General features: G+C 35.4%; 1 protein-coding gene across 1 annotated transcript; it reads left to right on the top strand.

Annotated features, from left to right (window-relative positions):
• LOC105640444 (DExH-box ATP-dependent RNA helicase DExH3) lies at window positions 1-27,149 on the top strand. The gene is made up of 19 exons (XM_089719772.1): window positions 1-575; window positions 1,157-1,311; window positions 1,441-1,528; window positions 7,812-8,057; window positions 8,272-8,367; window positions 9,366-9,554; window positions 9,649-9,808; window positions 9,885-10,015; window positions 11,845-12,018; window positions 12,092-12,364; window positions 17,636-17,830; window positions 22,839-23,042; window positions 23,219-23,288; window positions 23,407-23,555; window positions 24,733-25,041; window positions 25,333-25,392; window positions 25,575-25,727; window positions 25,855-25,965; window positions 26,048-27,149. The coding sequence occupies exons 1-19, from the start codon at window positions 168-170 to the stop codon at window positions 26,540-26,542; spliced, it is 3,666 nt and encodes a 1,221-aa protein (XP_089575898.1). The 5' UTR covers window positions 1-167; the 3' UTR covers window positions 26,543-27,149.
• The last annotated feature ends 387 nt before the right edge of the window (window positions 27,150-27,536 follow it).

Here is a 27,536-nt window from a genome sequence, read left to right as displayed (position 1 = left end):
ACAAAACACTTGGACTAAACTAAAGCCGCAACAGAAAAAGCATAATCCCTGTGGTGCAGAAACAAGCTTCGTTCCCTCTACAACAGACTTAACCAAAAACCCTAGTTGCAGCAAAGGGAACAAAAATCCCTAAAACCAGAAGGAACCAGAAGATTACGAAGAACATAATGTCCTGCTACTCAGCAATTTTCCAGAGTTCTATTAGAACCTCCTCCTCCTCCACTATCATGTCTTTACGAACCACCACCACCTCCACGGTCTCTCTTTATTTCCATTCCCGTAAAACCCCTAACAATACCCTAAAGCTCCAACCATCTCTATTTTCATTAGCACCATCTTGTGTTACAATGAGTAATTACGGAACTCTGGCTTTCAAGCCTGTTTTTTATGCCTCCCAGGAATTTAAGCGTCAGAGGACTGTCAGATGTTCTGGTTCTCCTGATTTTTTGGATTGGAAGACCGTTGCCTTGCCTTATATGGGTCGTCAGAACTTGAATTATGGCCGGTTTGCCTACCAGGACGTTTCTAGTGATGATTCCGACCGCGAACTTGGCTCGGCATCCCAGCAGTCATTGGTTGGTTTTTATGCGTATCCATTTCTTTAATTATTTTCTATTTGTTATAATTTAGCTCTAACACTGTGATGATTTTTTATTTTTTGGAGTATGTATTGTGGCAATGAACATCAACAAGGAATTTTCATGTATGCGCTATTCAAACAGAGAATTCTTGAAACCAAAGGAAATACTTGTGATTGACTTTTTACAGCGGATAATGAATGAAACTTCTTTTAGTTTACTTTTTGAGAATAGAAACAAATTAACGAGTTTGTTTCACATGTATTTATAAAGTATTTTAACCCAAATTTGTTAGTCTTGTCCAATTTAGCAGATTGATTGAGTTTCACAAGTTTAATTTAAAACCAAGTCTAGGCAATTTCATCATTTTAATGTTAGCAATTCATAGCAGTAAACTACATTCATAAACCAGAAACTTAAAATTCTTACCTGTTTGATGGTAACTAAGTGACAGAGAATTGTAATTTGGGATACTAGTGTTTGACGATGTAATTGTTATGTTACTACATGAAAGCTATAAAACTCTCATGGATGCAACTTTCTTTTGTGTGCATTTGCATTTTTTTGGTTCTTTTCAGAGTGGTTCCACCCTTGATAACATTGATGACTGGAGATGGAAGTTAACTATGTTACTTCGTAACAAAGATGAGCAAGAAATTGTCTCGAGGGAGAAAAAGGACAGGCGTGATTTTGATCATCTTTCAGCATTGGCAACTCGAATGGGTTTGCATAGGTATCATAGTCTTTTCCAGTTTATGGTAGTCATTATATATATATATATATATATCTTAAATTCTTTTTGGAACGTGGTTGAAGACCTAGAGGTTCCTGTGACATTTTGGAATAAAATTTATCTTTGCAGTCGTCAATATTCAAAAGTTGTTGTCTTCAGTAAGGCCCCTTTGCCAAATTATAGACATGATCTGGATGACAAGCGTCCTCAGAGAGAGGTATTTATTCTCATCTTAGTTTGTGGTCCCTCCTCTCTTCAATATATTGTTAAAAGGATATTGTGGACTACACAATGAGGACCCATGGCCTTTTAAGCTAAGCGCCAGTCTATTGGATCCGTAGTCGAGAGGTCTCAAACTTGAGACTCTTTCACTCCCCACACAAGTGAGAAGACCAACCGGACCACACTTGGTTGGCATTGTTAGTTTATATTTGAACAAAGGAAATTGTCAATATGGTTGGACCATTTTATCGAAAAATTGCAATAAATATTTACTTAGATGATTAAGTAGAAGTGTTAATTATCATTCTTAAGAATTATTAACATTTGCACACAGTTCTTGAGAACTGCTTTTGCATTTCAGTTAGTGCATTGGTAACTTATTATTATGTTCATGCACTCAGGATCTCACATGAGCTTGTTAACAGTAAAATTTGATTCAAAAGCTAAAGCTTTTGTTTTTGCATGATTCTTTACTTGACCTATTGTTGCTGAAAATTGTGAGCTCATTAAAAGGGAGCTCTAACCTTAGGCTTGTTAAAATGGAGCTCTCGCCTTAGACTCGTTAGTGAGAGTCTAGACCTCAATTTAGTTGAAAATAATTCTGCTATATTGTTTTATTGAAAATGGCTCCTTAAATAGAGATTACATGGGAAGGTTACTAAATAGGAAGACTACTAAATAGAACTTTTTATTAATAGAACTTAAGAAAATTGCCGTGATTGCATCTCTAACATTACTTCCCTCCGGGAGAAAGAGCTTATCCTCAAGCTTGAAAACTGCTTTTTAAGTTGGGTATGTTGCTTGCACACAATTGTGTGCAAAGAAATTCCTTTTCCCCAAATTTATGTGATTCTAGTTTGCGGTGGTCTGCTATTTCCATATAAAATAAGTTTTTACACTAGTGCCCAATGTAATATTCCATCCATTTCTGCGCAGTTGAGTTACTTGATAAAAGGAGTGGAAACACTACAATGCTGTCAGTATTTGTGGTCAATACTCCTCCCATGTTTTTGGTCGAATGAGCTACAAAGGTGTGAATCTTTGGCTTCCCAATACGGTAGAACCAAATTTTGTGTTTCCAGCTTGCCCCAATTATTGTTTCCTTAAAAGAGCCCTTGCCCAATTCATCATAGTAACCAAATTGGGTGGATTATTGATGCAGGAGCAATCCTAGTCCTAATTGGATTCCTAGCACAATTAGCATTTTATTTAATTTACCGTTTTATTCCAGATTTGCATTAGTTTTCCGTTTCCTTATTTGATTAAGATTTACTATTTTATCATTGAATAGGAGTAGAGATTTAATTCTTTTTTTAATTAGGATTTCTAGTCTAGTTAGGATTTATCACTATAAATAGACAGCACTAGGAGTATTGTAAATCATCATATTTTCCTCGCAATTTTTAATTCAAAGGTTATAAACCTAATTACTGATTATTGTTCCACTTACAATCAACTCTATTCTAGCTTACTTGTTGAACACTGACAACCCTACATCTTTCCCCTGCGTCAACTGGTATCAGAGCCCAAAAACAGATCCTAGGATTCTTTTTTTTTTTTGTTTTTGTCTGAATTAAGTCATGGTTGGAAGAGGCAGAGGCAGAGGCAATCAACCCCAACAAGATGAAATAGCTGAGATACGGCGAATGATTGAGGATTTGACCCGGGCTGTACAAGCCTTACAGCGTCAGGAACCCGTGGAAGCCCGAATGGAGACTCCGGAAGGCAACCCCCAAAACCGTGATTTCCAAGAAGCTCTTGAGAGTGAAGAGGAAGTCGAGGACGTAAACCCCTTTCATGAAGTTGGACCTGCAAACCCGGCAGCACGAGGCAGATTGAAAGAGCGTTTACTTTATGCTCTTGATTTAAATAGTGGAGGAGTTAAATTGAAGTTGCTGACTTTCATGGGAAATTGCATGCCGAAGACTATTTAGATTGGGAAACTAGTTAAGAAAATTATTTTGAATAGAAACCAATGGTTGAAACCCAAAAAGTGCTTTTTGTAAAGCTTAAATTGAAGAGTACTGCACTTCAATGGTGGAAGAGAGTTGAGAAGCAGCGTGCACGACAAGGAAAGCTTAAAATCAACACGTGGGAGCGCATGAAAACTAAGCTAAGGAAGCAATTTTTACCAGCTGATTACGCAATGGAACTATATGAATGGTTCCACTGCATGAAACAAAATAGCATGTCTATTGAAGAGTACATTGCAGAATTTAATAATTTGTCCATTCGAGTTGGAATATCTAAAAATAATGAACAAATTATCTCTCGCTACCTTGCTGGTTTGAATCAGTCCCTTAGAGATGAATTGGGCATAGTTCTATTACACAATCTTGAAGATGCTCGCCAATATGCCTTAGCAGCTGAAAAGCGAGTTTCCGTTACGTTGCTAGAAGCCCCATTAACAGAAGCAATTGGCAAAACAATTTGGACCTGCAAGAGGGATTCAAACAACTCAACGAAGCGGGAAAGAAGCTGCCGCTACTAATAAATACAATGAAGAGGCAACCTATGTTGATGGGAACGATAAAGGGAAATGTATAGTACCTTATGGTGGGCAAAACAATTCTGGTTCGTCTACAAGGAGAGGCAACAATTCTCAAGTTCGTTGTTTTACTTGTGGAGAAAAGGGACATACTTCATTCATCTGTCCACAAAGGAGGTGAATTTAGCTGAGTATGATGAAGACCAGGGCCCTATTTTTGATGAATATGATGAGGAAGTAGAAGAAATTGATGTTCACCCAACTCAAGGTGAGTCTTTAGTTGTTCAAACAGTCATGAGAGCGATGAAGGAAGAAGGAAAAGAAGATTGGAGGAGGCGCCGCATTTTCCGTACATGTGTTATTTGTGAAGGCAAAATGTGTAATTTAGTCATTGATGGAGGAAGTATGGAAAATATAATATCAAAGAAGGCTGTAGATAAATTAAAGCTTCCTACAACAAAACATCCTCATCCATATAAAATAGGTTGGTTGAAGAAAGGGCACGAGATACCAGTAACATCTCAATGCTTAGTGCAATTCACAATGGGAGATGGTTTGGCAGATAAAGCACTATGTGATGTAGTACCAATGGATGTTGGGCATATTCTAGTGGGATGACCTTAGTTGTATGATCATGATATAGACCACAAGACAAGGCCTAATACTTATTCGTTCTACAAGGACAACAAGAAGTACACTTTGCATCCTCTCAAAGAAGAAACAAGGCAAATAGCAAATAAAGGAGCTGCAACTAGTAAATTAAATGGGCTTGTAAGTGTTAAAGAATTTGCAGCTGCACATAGTGAGGTGGGAGTCACGTATGCCTTAGTGAGCAAACTGATAGGAGCTGACCAGGTTGAAAAATCAGTTGAATATTCCTTTGAAATTCAACGATTATTGCAGGAATTCAAGGAGTTGATTAGTGAAGATGTACCGAAAAGCTTACCATCGTTAAGAAGCATCCAACATGCTATTGATTTGTTACCAGGAGCAGCTTTACCAAATCTGCCTGCATACCGACTGCCTCCTTTACAGCGGGCTGAAATAGAAAGACAGGTTAAGGAATTATTGGAAAAAAGTCTGGTGTGTGAAAGTAAGAGTCCATGTGCCTGCCCAGCCTGATTAACTCCAAAGAAAGACGGTTCTTGGAGAATGTGTGTGGATAGTCGTGCTCTAAATAAGATTGCAATCAAATATCGCTTTCCAATACCAAGATTGGAGGATATGCATGATCAACTAGCGGGTTCTAAAGTGTTTTCCAAAATTGACTTGAAAAGTGGATATCACCGAATTAGAATGAGGCATGGTGATGAATGGAAAACAGCTTTTAAGACACCGGATGGGTTATTTGAATGCCGCACCGAGAAAGATCATTTAAAACACTTGCGACAAGTGTTAGAAGTACTTCGTCAAGAGCAGCTGCACATAAACTTGAAAAAATGCAGTTTCCTGCAACTAGAAGTGGTTTTCCTGTGATACATTGTGTCTGCTGAAGGATTAAAACCAGATCCAGAAAATGTTCGTGCAATTACCGAATGGCCAGCACCGCAATCCATCAAAGAAGTTAGAAGCTTTTATGGTTTGGCCTCTTTCTATAAGAGATTTATTCAAAATTTCAGTTCAATTATGAGTCCTATAATTGAATCTATGAAAGAAGAAAAGTTTAAGTGGACAAATTCTGCACAAAAGGCATTTGAAAGAATCAAGTTTTTGATAAGTAGAGCACCTGTTCTTGCACTTCCAGATTTTGAGAAATTATTTATTGTCGAATGTGATGCTTCACATAAAGGGATTGGACCTGTTCTTAGCCAAGAGGGCAGATCTCTTGAGTTTTTTAGTGAGAAGTTGTCTGAAGCTAAGAAGCGTTACTCAATTTATGATCTAGAGTTCTATGCCTTGGTACGAGCTATTCGACATTGGCAGCATTACTTAGCTTATCGTGAGTTTGTGGTTTTTTCTGATCATCAGGCCTTGAGGTATCTAAAATCTCAGAATAAACTCAACAATCGACATGCTAAGTGGAGTTCTTTCCTTGATGAATTTAATTTCTCACTAAAATATAAATCCGATCAATCTAATATTGTGGTTGATGCATTGAGCAGAAGATCCCTAATTTTGTCAATTTTGAGCACTCAAATTACTGATTTTGAAGAATTGAAAAACTAGTGTAATTTAGATTCATGTTTTAGCAAGATAAAGGCTGATTTGCTGCATTCTTCAGAAGCTGAAAGTCTGCCATACCGATTGCAAGATAGTTATTTATTCAAAAGGAATAAGTTATGCATTCCTGAAGGATCTTTAAGGTTTACTCGTCGGAGCCGAGTCTTTTTCAAGCCTGGGGAGAATGATGCAGGAGCACTCCTAATCCTAATTGGATTCCTAGCACAATTAGGATTTTATTTAATTTACTGTTTTATTTCAGATTTGCATTAGTTTTCCGTTTCCTTATTTAATTAAGATTTACTATTTTATCATTGAATAGGAGTAGAGTTTTAATTCTTTCTTTAATTAGGATTCCTAGTCTAGTTAGGATTTATCACTATAAATAGACAACACTAGTAGTATTGTAAATCATCTTATTTTCCTCACAATTTTTAATTCAAAGGTTATAAACCTAATTACTGATTACTGTTCCACCTACAATCAACCCTATTCTAGCTTACTTGTTGAAAACTGACAGCTCTACATCTTTCCCCTGCGTCAGTTATGCATTTCAATATCCAACTTTATGGTTTTTGATAACGTGCTCGACTTGCTGGTCATTCCTAATTGTTGTAGCCCTTGCTAAGAACACTTGGAATTGCTCTTCAACAAAATTTCTTTGTTTTAAATTGACTAATTCGCCCAAATCATTGCCCTTTAGGGGTAGACCGAAATAAAGATTGTAGTAGTTTTTAAAAACTTCCCACGAGATAGGAGGTTCTTCTTGCTCTAGTCTATTGTATGTGAAACGTTGCCAATCCTACCTTATCAGCCTCTTGTGTTTTTTGATGAGGAAAAATGGCTTAGACCTGAAGCCAACTTAATGGATCATTCAGAACCATCATAGGTAGGAAAATCCAATTTGGTGTATCGCGGAACTGTCATGGCACCAGCCCGTGTCTCGGACCTTCGCTCAACTCCGCTATTTCTTGTGTCGAATTGCTGCTTGCCTCCTTGGCTCTCTCTCCCTCTCTCTCTCTCTCTCTCTCTCTCTCTCTCAATTTCTGTTTGATCAGATAAGGAGTTCCTGCATTTGTCAAGTCAGATTCTGCCAAGATTCAACTTGGTCCACTCGAGCTTCATCTGCATCATTAGTTCTTGTAGAAGAGATTTGATCTCTTTGATTGAATCTCTCATGAGGCTTGACTTTAATACCAAGTTGTTATGTTCATGCAATCAGGATCTGGCCACAGGCTTGTTAATAATTAACAACAAAAATCTATTTAAAAGCTAAAAGCTTTTGTTTTACCATGATATTTCCTCGATCTATTGTTATTGAAAATTGTAAGCTCTTTAAAACGGAGATCTAACCTTAGGCTCGTTAAATGGGAGCTCTAACCTTAGACTCGTTAGAGAGAGTCTAGATTTCAATTTAGTTGAAAATAATTCTGCTGTAGTTTTATTCAAAATTGCTCCTTAATAGGAACACATATTGAAGGCTTCTATTAAAATAGGAAGACTACGAAATAAGACTACTAAATAAAACTTCTTACTAATAATAAAGCTTCTAAATTAAGAAAATTGCCGTAATTGCATCTCTAACTGCTGTAATTGCATCTCTAACGCTTATGCTCACGTGCATCTACAGGTAATTTTGCCTTTTGGATTGCAGAGAGAATTGGATGCCCATCTCAATGCTTACCTTTCCAAAAGTTCCAAGAACAGGGGAAACATTTCTGGTAATTCCTTGACAAGATCAAATAGTGGGGTAAGTACGTCTACTGCTGAAGGACTGAATGAGCAGGCAGATACCTTGATACGGAACAATGTTGTGATGGGGAAAATTCTCCAGCGTCAAAGTTTGCAACTACTAAATAAGCAAAAAGAATGGCAGGTACATTGTACCTTCACAAGTTTTGAGTTTCAGTACTTTCAGAATGTTATTGACTGGTAAAAGTCGTATGATATGTCAGCTGTTCAATTTTACAATTAGTACATTTTTCCCAGTAGGAGTTCGTAGTAATTAAATTCTTTTTATATGCTGGTTTTTACTTATCATTTATTGTATCTTTTAAATACTATCATGCTCAATAATAGTTCTTCTATAGGAATCTCGTGAGGGTCAAAAGATGGCTGAATTTCGTCGAAGTCTTCCTGCATATAAAGAAAGGGATGCCTTACTAAAAGCCATTTCTGAAAATCAGGTAATTTTATTGTCATACTGGATTTTTCTTCATTTCCTCACCGTTGCTTTTTAATTTATAGCTTTAGAATTGCTTGGAACTTCCTCATATAGTTTTGAGGAAAGCATCTTGGGTGGTTCAACCAATGACGGTTATGAATTTGTTTCTCGGGGATCTTCTATTTATTTATCTATTACACTGTCTTTTGCACGAATATCACTTTGGCTGAAACTAATTTTGAGGATGCTGCATCATTTAAACCCCAGAATTATTATGAAAGCATAAAACAAGTTGCGACTTGCGAGGGAGTTTTATTTCCAAAGTGAATTGCAACACTGGGACTAAAGTGTCCCAAGAAATGATTCTCTTTATGCCCAAAAGAAATGGAGGGGTTGGAATTGGGATTGGGGGTTGGGAGACATAGCGAGCTGGTGATTAGAGAGAAATATCTGGTTTTTGCTTTAAGTTGCACATCAACCTAGCTTTCAAGTTAAGTAGGGATTGTGTCATTAAAAGAATGTCCGATATGGAGTTTTGGACCGCTCTACTTTATCAAAGGTTCTATGATAAAGAATTTCCAATATGGCATTTTGGATTGCTCTGCTTCATCAAATCAAGGTTGTTTGGTTTGTAGCCAATCATAAGTGCCTATTAAGTTAAGCGGAGACATATTCCAGGTTAACTCATTACATTTCTTGCCTACACACTGGCACACATAGTTTTGCATTTTAATGTTTTTGTAAAGGTTGGAATAGGTCCATGAGATAGAGGGAGGGAGAAATTTTCAGGGTCTTCTCATGCTGAGATTATTTCATGCTGGTTAACATATTGGACTACTTGGCGGGTAGAGTGTAGACACATATTTAATCATACTGCTCATTCGCAGAGTGGATTGGCTGCATTGGCATAAATCATGCTTGTGATGAATGTATGTACTTGACAGATAATTATGATTATGACACAATATGGTTTTTTATCAATAAATGGTAAAAAGTAAAAAGGACTGCTACATGATGCAGGTGGTTGTTGTCTCGGGTGAAACTGGTTGTGGTAAAACCACACAACTCCCACAATATATACTAGAATCTGAGATTGAAGCTGCTCGTGGTGCTGCATGTAGTATTATATGTACGCAGCCTAGAAGAATATCTGCAATGTCTGTTTCTGAAAGAGTTGCTGCAGAACGAGGGGAGAAACTGGGAGAATCAGTTAGTTTCTGCCTTATACACAATGGCACTTTCTCTTGAAACATTGTCTCATAAATCATTTTTTGACTTTATTGTTTTCTTTTCCTTCTAAAAGGTTGGTTATAAAGTCCGGCTAGAAGGAATGAAGGGGAGGGACACTCGCCTTCTATTTTGCACTACTGGCATATTATTGAGGAGATTACTTGTTGACGGAAATTTAAGTGGTGTAACTCATGTCATTGTTGATGAGATTCATGAACGAGGAATGAATGAAGGTGCAATTGGAATTCATTTGAGTTAATTAACGGTGAATATTGTGGATACTTAAATTATGGCGTATTTATTTGCCAGATTTCCTTCTTATTGTCCTGAGAGATCTCCTTCCTCGTCGACCAGAGTTGAGGTTGATTCTGATGAGTGCAACCTTAAATGCTGAGCTTTTCTCTTCTTACTTTGGTGGTGCTCCAACGCTTCATATTCCTGTGAGTATCATGATGCTAGTTTCTGTTTCCTACAAGTATTGATAACCCATCCAGCGATTATTGCAATACAGTTTTGATGATAAATTATATGGTTTAGACCAATTTCAGCTACTGCATTAACCAATTAGTTGATTTTAACAGTCATTAATATCATACTGCTTTTGCTAGAGCATTACCCCATTCTCTGTCTTTTCTGCTGTATATTTTCCCTGCTTTTCCTTTTGTTGCTAAAGCACACCCCAGTAATATACTTTATCAGCAGAATATGTGAAACTGTTACAATAAAATTGAAACCATAATTGCCATTGATTTAATAACTATAAATATGAGCATTTGACTTGAAAATAACTCTACAGTTAATGTTCTCCTAAGCTTTAAAAAGGACTCTTAATAGCAGCATTTATCTGCTAGAGCTTGTAGAAGTATTTGGTCTTTGGATTCCTTTGGAAAATTCTTTTAAATCCTTTCTACCTCACCTTATATGTCCTTCCCAAGACTATTTATTTCAATCATTCGTTAAAATTTGGACAGCAAAATTACCACTTGAGGTAAGAGCTTTTGTTTGGACTTCAGTTCTCCAAAAGGTGAATGCTGTGGCTCTTTTGTGGAAAAATTATCTTAATAAGGCTTTATCTTTTGATATGTTATGTGTAATGATTGTGGACTCATTTTTCACTTGTTTCTACATTGTGAAGAGGCTTGGCGATTTGCAATTGTTTTCTTAGTGTTCTGTACTGTGGGTGTGTCTAGAATCTCTAGAGGCTTTTCTTGGTATAATGTGGAGAAATTTTGGTGGTGGAAAAGATGCCAAAGTAATTTTGAATTATGCTTTTTTGCATTCTTATTTTAATTGAGGGATTCTTATCTTTGGAAAAACAGACTACATCCTTAATCCTTTAGTTTGTTGTCGACAAAGTGATATTTTTGGCTTCTACACTGGCTTATTCTTCCAGAGCATTTAGAGGCATTTCTTTGAGTGTTGATTGAAGGGCATAATTTTTTAGCTTGTACTCTTGTTGTTTAGTTGTCTTTTGAGTTATATGGTTGGATTTCCTTGTTCTCAGCATACACCCATTTCTTTCTTTCTCTCTCAATAATGTTTCTTTCCCCCCTAAAAAAAAAAAAAAAAGAAAAAAACTTGACTCTTGAGAATTTGTTTCCTTCTTCTAGTTGTGCTTATTTTCTGACAGGACAAACTTTCTTTCCTACTAGGACTATTAAACAATGCAAATTTTGATCTTCAGGTTGAAAAATGATTTATGATAAATGTGCCAGTCTTTTGCTTTTTAGTCCATCTCAATGTGAAATATGTGCACGCTTTCAAAGTGGCTTTGCGTGAAATAGATGAGGTGTCGATTACCCATCTTTGATCTTCTATTTCAGAAGTGTCCATGACAGTGTTGGAATTGTTTAAGCATCTTATTCTGATTTGGTTACAAATTACAAACTCTGAGTTTATAGAGTTCCCTTCTTTTAGCTTTAATTTCGTAACACGATAGTGAAGGATCCTCTTACTTTCTAGAGATGAGTTCCTCTTCTTAAAATTTTAACCCTCTTTTGGGCCTTTGTTTTATTTACTTTAAATATATGAGCTTTTGGTTCATCAGGTAATTTGTTAAACTTACCAGCAAGAATATCTTGGTTGTGCTTAATTTTCATCGTTTTGTTTTTTGGCTCTTGTAATTCTGTGTTTTTAGTTTGGTTTAAATCTGATTCTTGCCTTTCAAGAATGTGTTCATTGTTTCCAAAGTAGAAAGACATGTGAAAGCCTAGCAGATCAAAGTTATCTTTGTCTTGGTTGCTGTTAGCGGTGATTTTTGTATTTTCAGGGTTTTACTTATCCAGTGAGAGCACATTTCTTAGAGGATATTTTGGAAAGGACTGGATACCGGTTGACTCCATATAACCAAATTGATGATTATGGTCAAGAAAAGGCTTGGAAAATGCAAAAACAAGGTCAAGCCTTCAGAAAGAGGAAGAGCCAGATTGCTTCTTCTGTTGAGGTATGACACAAGCTTTAGTTCTTGTTGCATGATTTCATTTTGCTTTGCCTTCTTACCTTCAGCTTTTTGACAGGATGCACTTGAAGCTGCTAACTTTAATGGCTATAGCCTACGTACCCAGGAGTCTTTGAACTCTTGGAATCCTGACTCTATTGGTTTTAACCTCATTGAGCATGTGCTTTGTCACATAGTAAAGAAAGAGAGGCCTGGTGCTGTCTTAGTTTTTATGACTGGTTGGGATGACATTAATTCTTTGAAGGATCAGCTACAAACTCATCCCATCTTGGGTGATCCCAGCAAAGTATTGCTGCTTGCATGCCATGGTTCTATGGCCAGCACTGAGCAGGTAATTTCACCATTTACTTCTTGTTGATATTTTCATTTTATAAAGAAGTAATGACTAAGCTTAACCCAAGTTTGTTACATTTTCTTCTTGTTGTTGTTGTTTGTGTAGATTTAATGTGGGAAAATATTTTTCTGTATTTGATTCATCAATTGGGACACATATATATACACATACAAGATACTATAAACCTATTAAGAATCTAACTCCTAATAGAGTTCTATTTACAACTCCTAATAGAGTTCTATTTACAACTAATCCTTAACACTCCCCCTCAAGTTGGAGCATAGATATTAATCATGCCTAACTTGTTACAAAGATAGTCAACCCGGGGTCCGTTTAGAGCTTTTGTAAAGATATCCCCTAACTGTTCACTTGTTTTAACGTGTCCTGTAGAGATAACACCCTGTTGTATCTTTTCACGAATGAAATGACAATCAATCTCGATATGTTTTGTTCGTTCATGGAATACTGGATTTGATGCAATGTGAAGAGCAGCTTGATTATCACACCATAACTTTGCAGGCAAGGATGACTTGAAGCCAATTTCCTCTAACAACTGACGAATCCAAATTAATTCACAAGCAGATTGTGCCATAGCTCGATATTCTGATTCAGCACTCGATCGTGAGACTACATTTTGTTTCTTGCTCCTCCATGATATCAAGTTTCCACCTACAAAGACACAATATCCTGAAGTTGATCTTCTATCAACCTTCGAACCTGCCCAATCCGCATCTGAAAAACATTCAATGTTCAAATGCCTATGATTACTGTAAAGCAGGCCACGACCTGGATTACCTTTCAAGTAGCACAAAATCTGTCCCAAAGCTTCCCAATGGATAACAGTAGGAGAAGACATAAACTGGCTCAAGACGCTCACAGAGTAAGCAATATCTGGACATGTTACGGTAAGATAATTCAATTTGCCCACTAACCTTCTATACATCTCAGGATCATTAAATAGCTCACCACCAATTGAAAGTTGCATATTTGGAGTCATTGGAGCACTGCATGGCTTGGCACCCAACTTTCCGGTTTCCTTCAGTAAGTCAAGGACATACTTCCTTTGAGATAAGAAGATGCCTCTCTTACACCTAGATACTGCAATACCCAAAAAATACTTCAACAAGCCTAAGTCTTTTGTCTGGAACTGGGTCTGGAGAAATGATTTGAGTGATGTAATGCCGGCTGAATCACTCCTTGTAATAACAATGTCATCAACATAAACCACAAGTAGAATCAAACCAGTCTTAGTACTTCTGAAAAATACAGAATGATCAGAAGTACTCTTCTGCATGCCAAATTGATGTACCACATTGCAAAATCTACCAAACCAAGCTCGAGGACTCTGTTTTAGGCCATAAAGAGATTTCAAAGTTTACACACTTTACCCGACTCCCCCTGAGCAACAAAGCCTGGTGGTTGCTCCATGTAAACTTCCTCCTGAAGATCCCCATGAAGAAAGGCATTCTTAACGTCCAGCTGATGTAAAGGCCAGTCAAAAGTAGCTGCTAATGAAATAAATAAACGAACAGAAGACAATTTGGCAACAGGAGAAAAAGTATCAGAATAATCAAGGCCATAGATCTGAGAATAACCCTTTGCAACTAATCGAGCCTTGAGACGAGCAACAGTCCCATCAGGATTCACTTTAACGGTGAAAACCCACTTACAACCAATAGCTTTCTTACCTGCCGGGAGAGGCACAAGATCCCAAGTACCATTAGTATCTAAGGCAGCCATCTCCTCTTTCATTGCTGCACACCAACTAGGATGGGACAAGGCTTGGACAACAGTTTTAGGAATAGAGACAGAGTCTAAGTTACTTACAAAACAACGAGATGAAGAAGAAAGATGATCATAACTAACAAAAGAGGAAATAGGGTAGGTACACTTGCGTTTACCTTTTCTAAGAGCAATGGGAAGGTCAAGGTCTGACTGGGGAGTGGATGGCACAGGCTCAGGTTGAGTGGAGAGAACCGGATCTTCTGTTGAAACGGCAGGTGGAGGAAGTGAGTCAAGAGTTCCTGGTCTCCTGGAATAAACCTGTTCAAAACGAGGGCGTGTAGATGCTGGTGCAGGAGCGGGAATAGGAGCAGCAGACACTGGAGTAGGAGCAGGAGCAAGGTCAGGAATACGAGCAGGAGCAGGAGAGTTATGAACTTGCTGGATAGCATAGACTAAAAGGTCATCATCCTCCCTCTCACTCTTATATATAGAACAAGGAAAAAATAGAGTATTCTCAAAAAATGTGACATCTGCAGAAATAAGATAACGGTCAAGATCGGGAGAGAAACAACGATACCCTTTTTGATGCCGAGAATACCCAAGGAAAACACAACGAAGGGACTTTGGATCTAATTTGGAAACCTGTGGACGAACATCACGAACAAAACAAGTACAACCAAAAATACGAGGTTCAATGGGGAATAGAAGTTTAGAAGGAAACAAGACATTATAAGGAATTGCACCATTAAGCACAGAAGAAGGCATGCGATTAATAAAAAAACATGCAGTAGAGACAGCATCAGCCCAAAAATGTTTAGGGACTTTCATTTGGAATAAAAGTGCCCTAGCAACTTCAAGAAGATGTCGATTCTTTCTTTCTGCAACCCCATTTTGAGAAGGAGTATCAACACAAGATGTTTGATGGAGAATACCATTTTGTGACATATAAGATTGGAAGGAACTAGATAGGTATTCTTTAGCATTATCACTGTGCAATATGCGAACAGAAGTATTAAATTGAGTTTTAATTTCAGCACAAAAAGAACAGAAAATAGAGAATATCTCAGAACGAGTTTTCATTAAAAATAACCAAGTAACACGAGAATAATCATCCACAAAAGTTACAAAATACCGAAAGCCAGTTTTAGAAATAACAGGACATGGACCCCAAACATCAAAATGAACTAACTCAAAAGGGGATGAAACCCGTTTATTGACTCGAGGAACTAAAGGTAAACGATGATGTTTGGCAAATTGACAAGATTCACATTCTAAACTTGATAAAGACTGAAACTGCGGACACAACTTCTTTAAAGTAGACAATGATGGATGACCCAAACGACAATGAACCTCAAGAGGAGATAGAGCACCAGCACAAGCCAGAGATAATGAAACGTGTTCATCCAGAAGATAAAGGCCACCAGACTCACGTCCTCTACCAATAATCCGCTTCGTCAAAAGATCCTGAAACACACAATATGTAGGATAAAATTTGACACAACAATTCAGCATACGAGTAATTTTGCTAACAGATAATAGATTAAACGAAAAACGAGGCAAACAAAAAACAGAAGACAATGGAAGAGATGGAATGGGATTGGCAGTGCCAATACATTTGACAGGAGATGTGGACCCATCAGCTAGAGTAACATGACGATTAAATTGTTTAGGTTCTTTTAATGAGGATAAGAGACTAGGGTTACCTGTCATGTGATCGGTGCAACCAGAATCAATGACCCACTTTGATGAGGTAGACATAAGACAAGAAGGAGGAGTACCTGAGTTGGCAGTAGCAGCAATTGAGGAATTAGTAGACTTAGAGGAACGGTATCTAGAGAGCTCAGCATACTCCGCAGCAGAAATTGTTACATTGTTGTTAGAAGAAGTAACTGCATAATCTTGATGTGCCATATTTACCCTTGGTGGCTTATTTATTAGTTTCTTGCAATACCGTTTAGTGTGACCAGGTTCATGACAATAATGACAGATAAGAATGCTTGTCTCCCGAGTGATTGGTCCATTACCACGGTTATTTCCTCCTCTTCCTCTGTTTCCTGGCTGTCTAGCTACCTGATTATGACTCACAAGGGCACTATTATCAGAAGGGGAAGGTGTATGAGAACCTTTAGTACGGAGCAATCTAGCAAAAGTCTCCTGAAGAGAGGTAACATCACTGCCTGAAAGAACTTGTGATTTGACAGTTTCAAAAACTGGAGCAAGACCTGCAAGAAAACTCATTACAGCCATTTGTTCTCGCTGCGTTTGTTGAACCTTAACATCGGGACTAAAAGGCAATAAAACATTAAGTTCCTCGTAAATCTTTTTAAATTCCATGAAATAAGCTGTAAGGGTCATATCTCGCTGGTTAGCCCGATAAAATCCTTTGCAGACCTCATACATACGAGACAGATTACCTTTTCCCGAATACAAGAATTCAAGATATTCCATTAATTCTTTAACAAACTCACAATGATTGATTAATCCAACCACTTCACTGTCAATAGAATTGCGAATCAGTAGGAATAACTTAGCATCTTCCCTGAGCCAACGTTGCCTAGTGTCATCAGTTGGTGGATCATCAATTAAATGATCATCTTTTTCAACGCTTCGCAAATAAACTCGAATTGTCTTACTCCAATCTAAATAATTAGTTCCTTTCAATTTATGTTCTGTGATCTTATTCATTGCTGGGATTAATTCAGTAATAGTAGTTTTAGAATCTGTAGTTGGAGGATCCATTATTAACAAAAACTAAACACCCTACCAGCAACCCAGAAAGAGATCCAAAAAAAAAAATAGCCTTTCAAAAGCAAACAGGAGCAAACAGTAACCTGAAAACGCCAAATTGACAAAAACTGAGAACGCCCCTACCAAAACTTCGCCGGATCGGAAAAACAACCACCTGAGTAGATTGCTGAAGTTGAAACGAAGCCAGAGAACTATTTCCGATCGCCGGAGATAGCCGGACGCGCCGCCACGCGCCGGCGCGTGGTACTGTAGCAGAAACACAAAAGCGGTGCGTGGGGCCCACGCGTAGGGAATCCGGTGACCGGATTTGGAGGGAACGCCGATCGGCAGTTGGGGAACCTTCTGAGGTAGGTGGTGAGACAAAACGGTGACCCTAGAACTGTCACCGAGACCGACAGCCGCTGGAATTTCAACGCAAACGGAAAAAAAAAGGTTTAACGAGCCAAAGGCTCTGATACCATGTAGATTTAATGTGGGAAAATATTTTTCTGTATTTGATTCATCAATTGGGACACATATATATATACATACAAGATACTATAAACCTATTAAGAATCTAACTCCTAATAGAGTTCTATTTACAACTCCTAATAGCGTTCTATTTACAACTAATCCTTAACAGTTTGTTTGTTTGTTTTGTTTGTTTTGTTTGTTTATGCATTAATTGTTTTACTTGTTTGGTTTTCAGTGTTCTTAAAATTATTATTATTTTTTTTTTACTTAAGTTATTCGAAGGATTTAACATGTCTATATAATGATTGTATTTCTGTGGTCGTTTTCCCTGTCCTTATTCAGAGATTAATATTTGATAAGCCTGAAGATGGAGTGCGAAAAATTGTTCTGGCTACTAACATGGCTGAGACTAGTATTACCATCAATGATGTGGTCTTTGTTGTTGACTGCGGGAAGGCAAAAGAAACATCATATGATGCACTAAACAACACTCCTTGTTTGCTTCCATCATGGATCTCAAAGGCAGCAGCTAGGCAAGTAAGTCCTCCTGTCATGAAAGAGACATCTCTATTGTGAGATTTTGTTTCTTAAAAAGTCTAACTCTTAATTTCTCTAAGTAGTTGTGAATAGAGCATGCTTTAATGATTATCAATTGTTGAGTTTTCTATGCATATCTCACAGTTTGTTATTGCGCCTATCTGATGTATGACAATTAGCACTTAGCAAGTTAGGATACTAGGACTTGTTTTGCATTTATTTTAGAACTAGAAAGACTAGTTCACACGAATTAGATTTCTAGGTGGTGATTGCTGTACAGGTTTCACACTATTGAACGGTACAGGTGCTAGTATTCTGGAAGAAGTTTTTGAAGAAATTGCTATTTGGTTAGAGATTGATGGAAGGAATTTAGTACTGAATTATGCATAATCATGCAGGTGTTAAGTAATTGTTCCCTCTAAGTTCTGTGCTTGTTTGTCTGCTTGTTTCATTAATGATCATGTGGGTGCTTATGTGATGCAGATATTGAATGAGAGTTTACTGGTTACCATACATTTGTTTGACAGTTGTCATCAAGCATTCAGCTCATGCACCTTGATATGTGCAAACAAACATATTGGGTGAATGGTTCTTTAAATTGTGATTCAGGCTCTTTTAAGCAGTCTGCGGTGCAAAAAGGGAATGCATGAATTTGGTTGAGCTTGGATTGAATGCATATAGGAAAGGAGTTGAATGTACATTTGTCAGATTTTTATTAGGGTTTGATCTAAGGTTAACCTTAAGTGCGATTGCTCTGGTACATGGAATGGAAATGAGAATGTGAAATTTCTGTCTAAACATGTAGTGTGATGCCTCTTTTTAGATTTTTGGATTGCTAGGTAGGAATTTGATATGTAATAACATCTATGCAAGATCTCATATACTGAATTATAGATAGTAAGAACAACTGCAAAGATTTGATAAGATCAATTAACAACTAATTCTATACTACAAAATAAAGGGGAAAATACAAAAAACTATCATGTCATTTGCAATTCTATTAATAGGGGTTTGTTGTTTTTATAGACACGTAGGTCCCTGTGGTTTGCTTCAATAGACGCTCAATTGCCAACTGCACTAACACCATTTGTGTTTGATGATATTATATATTAATATCAATTAAAAATATTTTTGCGGATGTAGAGAAATTTCTTTTATAATTTGGGATGGGGATTTAAGATTTTCGGATTAAATGAAATTTATAAAAATTATTTTGCTTTTCTTTTATGAAAAGTATTTTTCATTTTAGTAATTAGTTAAAATGTTTATTTTTAATTGAGCTAGCTCCATAGTACCTAGTGGAATTCTATGTTAGCCAAATATATTTTCTAGATTAATATTTCATGCCACAAAATTAAATTCTGTTGTTTGCTTTGTTAGATACTTAAGTATTCTAGATGTACTAACACCGTTAGCGTTTGATAATATGGGATAAGAAATTAATTGAAAGATATCTTTTGGTATCATGGAATAACTCTCGGCATTACAGGAACCATTAGAGAGAGCAACCCAGTGCATGAAACATTCTACATGTGTGAGCTCTAGGGAGGGTTTATATTTTCAGCCTTTCCCCTATTTCTTAGTAGACAGGCTGTTCATGTGGCTCAAACTCATGACCTCCAGGTCACAAGTGAAGTAACTTTACCGTTACACCAAAGCTACCCTCTCATTATAGGACCCACTATTTGGTTAAAATTGACATTTTAATTAATTAGCAAAATGAAAAATATTACAAAAAAGGTTTTTGACTTATTCTTTTTTTAAAAACCCCCAAAACCCCAAGTCCCTGCTCCAAAATATAATGACAATGTTCTAATGTCAGGAAAATTATTTTTAACTGATTTTATAATACTAAATGGTGCTAGTGTATTTGGCACTTACAAGTATAATGGAGCAAACTAGAAGGACTTAACTTAAAAGTATTATGGAGAAAACTACAAGGACTTACTTACAACTATAATGGAGAAAATTATAAGGGCTTAAGTATCTGAAAAAAAAAAAAAAATCAAAGTCCCCTTTTAATAAAAGTGTTAAACCACAAGGCAATTGTTTTGTACTTTCCCCTAAAATAAATCTCAAATCCAGAAATTTCTGCATAATGATGATTCTCTTCCCATATTGATTCTAGACTGTTAAACCTCAAGGTAATTTTTTTGTACTTCCCCTAAAATAAATCTCAATTCCAGAAATTTCTGCATAATGATGATTCTCTTCCCATGGTTGATTCTAGACTGTTTGCTTCTCTTCCCATAGTGGTTTGCACTTTTGGAATGCTAATTTGAGTGTTCCAAATCGCAACGTTCCATGTTCTGGATCATGTGATGCAGAGTGGGTACAACATTTCTTGGTTTGTGTGTGTATATATATACAAGCCAAGACACTCGCACTTCGTCGGGAGCTTCCTATTATATTTATTTATTTGCTGAAAATGTATAATAATATTGTAAATAATATAATAAAAACTTTTATAATTGTTATTGGATGCGCAAAAAATCTTAAAACTCTTAAATATATTGTATTTTGTATATTTAATTTTTAAATTTTATTGTTTTAATATTGTGCTTTCAAATTTTTATAATTCTTTATGAAAAAAATTAAACTTCGTATTAAAGATTTATTATTTCACCCTTTTTTCCATTATAAAAAAGTTATTTTTTATATATTTGAACTTTTGGATTTTTAACTATTAAGTAAAATTTTTAAATAATTTAGAAATTTCCTCTCATGATTTTCTCATAATTTTTACTTTCATTATTAAAGAAGTCCTTAAAGTGAATAGAAATTTAAATAATTTAGTGTCAGTTTTAAAGTCCTAAAATGATTTTACTTGCTTTAGTACTATTATCTGGTTCCAAACATGGTAGAAGAAGGTAAAATAATAATCAATGTCAATGATATATTATATAGTTGGAGAATATATAAGAACCACAATTGAATGATAAGTGAATTGGATAACTTCTAAATTAAAATATTAAAAATTATAATTATATGCATCCATAAATTAAGTTGATGATCAATTTAGGTATACACTTATATTTAGATGTCAAATGGACAAAATTAAAGATGGAGATAACATAATTATTAAATATTTATGGAATAACTTTTGTATTCTTTGAAAAGTGTTTGATTTGAATTGATATTCTAGTTGGTAAACATGTAATTAACAATCCATATTCATTTTGTATGTATATTTTTTAAATTTATTTGATTTAGATTTAATTTATTGAATTCTTCTATAATTGCTCTTGTAGAATTTATAGATTTATTTAACAATTAATATTGTATTCAAGAAACTTTTAAAGAATAAAAATGAGAAAAGAAGGTTGAAAATCAAAGATTTAAATGACCCTTTGATACTTTAAATTAGTATAAATGAATTTTTGAAATTGAGTAGACTATTAGTCTATTATAATATTATAAGAAGTGGAAAAAATTAGGAGGGATGAGAAAGGAATATGTTTTATGGATAAAATTATCAAAATAGTATTTTTAGTAATAACACTAATGCATTTTAATATACAATAAAAATGTCAAAGATTAAAACTTGTATTGTTAGGCCATCAACTTAAAAATAAAAATAAAATTATTATCCTAGTACTGCTTTAATAAACTGATTTTATTTTAGTGTATACATATTATATGAAAAAAGTCCAAACTAAGAGATTTTATTTTTCAATTACTATTGTGTTGTGAGTAATATTTTTTGGCTTGAAAGGACTTTTTCATGCTTGGCAGCTTGCTGTGTTTGTTTGACTCAGAAAACAATAATTTGTATAACAAAGTCAGGGCATTTTGGTTATTATAGAAAAATCAAAATCATGGCATTTTGGTCATTATAGAAAAATCAAAATCATGTTTCTTATGAATAGTGTTGAGCTTGAAAGGACATTTTAATCCTTGGCAGCTGGCTGTTTTTGTCAGACGCATAGAAAACCATCACGTGTATAACAAATTCTGGGCATTTTAGTCATTATAGGAAGCCAAAATCACTGTTGAACAGTGTTTTTGGTTTCCGTTTTAGTATCTATATAATGTTGAGCACAAGTAATACAGCAAATGATTTGAGAACTGGATAGACATGCCCTTCCCATGGGCAGATTTAGCACGGGGGCAATATGGGCACTTACTCCTATTGCCTTCATGAAGTCTTTTTGAATTTAGTTAAATCGTAATTAGTTTTAACTTAATATTATTATGTTTTCCCCGCTTAAATATTTTTATTCGCCCCCTCGTAATTGTTTTTCGCTATATGGACTAATTTTAGTTTGATATTATTTATTTTATGTATGTAGGTCAATTAATGTAATTTGAATCGAACAAAACTTATTATTTAACATTTTAATCCACTTAACTTTTGTCATGACATGTTAATTTGTTTTGGGTTGTTTTTAACTTTTGTGAATAAATTTCCTTCAAAAGAGAATATTCTAAATTTATCTTTAAATTTTGTTGGTATTTTATTAACTCTCATGCATGTTCACTACATTATTGTTATTCTTATATATTCATATGTGTACCTGCACACGCCTTCCATGTGTGTGGATTTTGCCCCCACTAATACAAATTTCTGGATCTGCCCCCTTCCTGAAGGGTTCTTTCGATAACCATAAAATAGTGTTAAGAACTTGGATTTTCATTTTCTGGCTAAAGTAGTAAAAGTCCATATTGCCCTTGATAGCAATGTTTTGAGCTGTTAATTATTTTTGTGGAAATGCGGCAGGATATTTGGAATTTATGTCAATTTGCATTATACTTGATAATTTCCGATTTCTTATATTCAAATTTTTGTATGTTTATTTTCGTTTAATGTTTCACTAATGCACAGACTTGTGAGATGATAATAGCATGGAAAATAGCATCTACATTCCCAATATTTGCTGTTTTTTTCTCAAATTTTCTGTAACTTAATTAATTCATAAGATTGTTAATGCAAGGCTTCATTGTTTCTCATGGACATTCCTTTTATTATTGCATTGAGAGTTCTCAAATTATGATGATATTCTTTCAGAGAAAAGGAAGAGCTGGTCGTGTTCAACCTGGCGAGTGTTATCATCTCTATCCCAGATGCGTATATGATGCTTTTGCTGATTATCAACTACCAGAACTTTTAAGGACACCATTGCAGTCCTTGTGCTTGCAAATCAAGAGTCTTCAACTTGGTAGTATTTCAGAGTTCCTTTCTAGGGCATTGCAGTCACCAGAACCTCTGTCGGTAATTCCTAATTTTGTTTCTTGAAAGTTATTGTAGATGCTTGTAGTAAAGTAGATGCTTCAGTTTTACTACAAGCCACTTTTTATGTTTATTTTTCCGTTTTACATCATTGATGTATCTCTCCAAATGTTAATTATATGATTTTTTTTTTTTTTTTTTTTTTTTTTGATTTGCAGGTCCAAAATGCTGTTGAATATTTGAAAGTAATAGGAGCTTTAGATGAGAACGAAAATCTAACAGTGCTAGGTGCAGTTTTTATGTTTTTTAAAGATGAGATTCTGTTCATATTGATTTCTATACAGTTGTAATATATCGATGCTCTTTGTGCTTCTGAGAATTTTAAAAAATGGTGGCTGCTTTGCAGGGCGTTACTTGTCAGTGCTTCCAGTTGAGCCTAAGCTTGGAAAAATGCTGATATTTGGGGCCATTTTCAACTGCCTAGGTCCAATAATGACTGTTGTTGCTGGTCTTAGTGTCAGAGATCCATTCCTGATGCCATTTGACAAGAAGGATGTAAGTCTCCACCATGCCTGTGACTATTGTTTTGATTTGTTTTAGTTTTGATGACCAAAAAATAGATAATTGTGCTTCAATTTTTAGTTGTGGCTGCTTATCAGTATTCAAAATTAGCCAATACCTATATTTTGAAATTTAATAATGACCAATTCCTGATAGCCTTTAATTGGATGGCATGGTAGTGATGATTTAGCTAAAAGCTTATCCAGATTCTAGGTAAGGAGTTTTAGGTATGGTGTTAAGGTAGGATAAAACTTTTCCACAATAGGATTCTAATTCCTAATTAGGATCGGACAAAATTTATCAATTAGTTCTCCTAATAAATAGTTGATTTAATATATTTATAATATTAAAACTAATATAATTTATAGTATATAGTACAAATAAAATAATATATTATCAACTTACCCTTAATAGAATATATTTATTGTAAATAAATGTTAATTATTAATTTGTATATAAATCCATAAATATTAATTATACTAATCAAACATGATGTATGTTTTTGATTTAGGAAACAAGAATTTAGATTTGGATATGAAACTAATATAACCAATCAAAATTAAATTACCATTATTTTTCAACCAATAGATTACAATCCTTCAAGATATTTTTTCAATCCATAAACTTCGTAGGGGTGTTTTCAGCAATCCCAATATTCTCCCTCCCCATTCCCACTTTTGTACATACTATATACTATAAATTATAGATTATAGATACATGCATACTGGTAAAGATGTTGCTAGGCTTCAATCAACAAATCTGTTTGAATAAACTAATATCCTAGTTTATCGAGAAGAGAGAGAGAGAAGTCAGATGAAGGAGAGCTAATGGTTCAAAAGCTTTTAACTCAAACTTAGTTAGCAATAGGTTGCGGACCCTTAGAGCTCAAAATTAGTTAGCCATAGGTTGTTTGACCTTTTTTTCATTTCTAATTATTTTGAGCTGCCAGCTAGGCAAGAAGGTCTTAATTTCTCCCAGTTTTGATGTGGAGTACCATTATATTACGTTATCAGATTAGGGTACGAGTGTTGAAAAAGGGATTAGGGAGAATTCAAATATGCATGTAAATTTTGGTGATTCTTTTGCCATTTTTAGCAGTTCTTCTTTCAATGTTATTAGAGGCTATGTTCTTATTGTGTTTATGGATCGATCTGTTCTTTTATTTTTGCAGCTTGCAGAGTCTGCGAAAGTACAGTTCTCTGCTCGTTATTACAGTGATCATCTTGCCCTCGTCCGAGCCTATGATGGCTGGAAAGATGCTGAAAAGCAACAATCTGGCTATGAGTACTGTTGGAAAAATTTTCTTTCTGCACAAACTATGAAAGCGATTGATTCTCTTAGGAAGCAATTCTTTTACTTGCTTAAGGATACTGGTCTTGTTGATCAGAAAATTGAGGATTGCAGTGAGTGGAGCCATGATGAGCATCTTATTCGAGCAGTCATCTGTGCTGGCTTGTTTCCTGGGATCTGTTCTGTTGTGGTAAGTCATAATGCAATTTTTTCTGTGTTTCTACCATTTTCTTTATGTTGGTAGATCCAATAAAAACCAATTCCTTTGTTGCCTTGTTCTAGCCCCTATTTTCATCATTATGTTATGTAATTTTGTGATTGCAAGGAATTATAGCACTTTGGCTAAAGTGTCATAAGTATTGGCCACATTGGCATAGCTCAAAGGAGCTTGAACTCTTACAGATATTTAGTATTAAGCAAATCAGCTCAACTTGTCTGATGGATACAATGAAAATGTTCATTTTGACTCTGTGTTATGCAGAACAAAGAAAAGTCAATAGCATTGAAAACAATGGAGGATGGTCAGGTCCTTTTGTACTCGGTTAGTTTCTTACGTTTACTCTCTAGGTGCTACATTGTTTTATAAATGCATTTTAATGGAGGATGTCACTGTGATCTCTGGTACAAGTTTTCTGCGTGAAACAGGGAAATGCTAAGTATGCACCCTGAAATCAAAATTCTGACTTTGTCCTTGTTTTTTTTACTATGTACTGCAAACAACAGAATTCTGTGAATGCTGCGGTACCCAAAATTCCATATCCATGGTTAGTCTTCAATGAAAAAGTGAAAGTGAATTCAGTGTTTCTCCGGGATTCTACTGGTGTATCTGATTCTGTTTTGCTTTTATTTGGAGGAAACCTTTCTAGAGGTGGACTGGTAAGCTATTTAATTCATCTTGTGTTCTTCTCAGAGTGATTTATTGGACACTATTACTTGTCTTCTTTCATCCATTTTTTGTGATAATTTATGCTGAAACTTTTTTTTCTGGGGGGTTTTCCAATAGGATGGACACCTTAAAATGTTGGGAGGTTACTTAGAATTCTTTATGAAACCTGCCTTAGCTGATACATACCTAAGCTTGAAGAAAGAACTTGAGGAACTAATTCAGAAGAAAGTAAGTAATAGTCTTCCATACAGTTTTCCTTTCTTTAATTGTACCCATAACTCCTAATATATTAATCTGTATGCCTTCGCAGCTTCTGGAGCCCTGTTTAGATATCCAATCTCACAATGAGCTCATGATGACAATAAGATTACTGGTTTCAGAGGATCAAAGTGACGGTAGATTTGTATTTGGTCGCCAGTTGCCAGCACCTTCCAAAAAGGGAGCAAAAGATGCAGTTCCTGTCAAGGAACCATCTGATAATTATAAAAATGAGCTGCATAATCATAAAAATGAGCTGCAAACTTTGCTTCTCAGGGCAGGAAATGGAATGCCCACCTATAAGACGAAACAACTGAAAAACAACAAGTTTCGTTCTACTGTGATCTTTAATGGGTTGGACTTTGTTGGACAGCCTTGCAGTAGTAAGAAACTTGCAGAAAAGGATGCAGCTGGTGAGGCTCTGTTGTGGTTGAAGGGTGGGGTACATTCATCTGCTAATGAAATTAGCCATGTGTTGACGCATCTAAAGACAAGCAAATACAAAAATCAAAACAAGACTCCAGTTCATGGTGGTAAATGGAGTTGATATAATGGACTGATGGATGGAATAGCATATTTATTATTCAAACAAGGAATCGAAGGCTGAGTGGAGCTGAGCTGTGCTTTTCAGCGAGGAGGAATGCAGCTTCTGGTCCTTCCTACAATATGTCAGGTGGAATGGACCCAGATCTTCCAGTTAAAGGGATCAGTTAAGAGCGAAACTCAGGCTTGATAAATCTATGGCCTCTTTTGGAAACCTTGTATATAGAAGCCATGAAACCTAACATGATTAGAAGTCGAAGCTGAGTTTATGATACAGGAAAATCCTTTTTGCAGTGGGTGCTGCATGGCTGGAAGCAAAGATCTCATTATTCTAAATGCTTTGCTGCATCAGGGGGTGTTTAGGAACAAAGTCATTATTCTTACTGAAGAACAGCTAATCCTTACAGGAAAACTTGCACCATATTCATCTGTCAATATTCCATCAACCATCAACAAACATACAAATTGTAGTAAGGGTCACTGATAGAAGCCTTTGCCTCCATTTTCGTCCAATTAGTAGTCAGTATTATTGTACCGACTTTGATGGATGATGAATTTTTCATCCATTCATAACCATACCATTAATATATTACTCTTGATACTTCCTTTTACTTATGATTTAATATTTTTTTTAATAATAAAATTTAAATTTAAATTTAAATGAGGATTGCTAATTGAATTTAAATATTAATCTTCAGTAATACTTGTCTTTTTTTTTTTTTTTTTAATTTTAATAGAGATATGATGATTTTTTTAAAAAATTTTAATATTAGATATAAATATTAGTCATCATTATGATAATTGAGTACATATATCATTCATTTGATATCATAATTTAATTATAACAATATGATTATAATTGAATTCAAATATCAGTTCTTTTAATGTCAATTATAAAATATTATTTTTAAGATTTCTAATTAAGTTGGTAATTCAAATATTAGCACTTTTGACAAATTCCATTAGTTATGAGAATGTCTTTCTTAACTCGAAAAGAG

This window comes from Jatropha curcas, chromosome 1, assembly GCF_041381405.1.
Source record: "Jatropha curcas cultivar XTBG-Jc1 chromosome 1, XTBG_Jcur_1.0, whole genome shotgun sequence".
NCBI classification, from domain to species: Eukaryota; Viridiplantae; Streptophyta; class Magnoliopsida; order Malpighiales; family Euphorbiaceae; genus Jatropha; species Jatropha curcas.
Note: the sequence above shows the minus strand (reverse complement) of the source record. Positions and strands in the feature narration are given on the sequence as shown.

Excerpts from the sequence above, each read along its gene's own strand:
- LOC105640444 (XM_089719772.1), top strand. The coding sequence starts at position 168 with ATGTCCTGCTACTCAGCAATTTTCCAGAGTTCTATTAGAACCTCCTCC. Across the intron at positions 9,555-9,648 it reads GGGAGAAACTGGGAGAATCA|GTTGGTTATAAAGTCCGGCT; the intron begins GTTAGTTTCTGC and ends TCCTTCTAAAAG. Across the intron at positions 25,042-25,332 it reads CTGGGATCTGTTCTGTTGTG|AACAAAGAAAAGTCAATAGC; the intron begins GTAAGTCATAAT and ends TGTGTTATGCAG.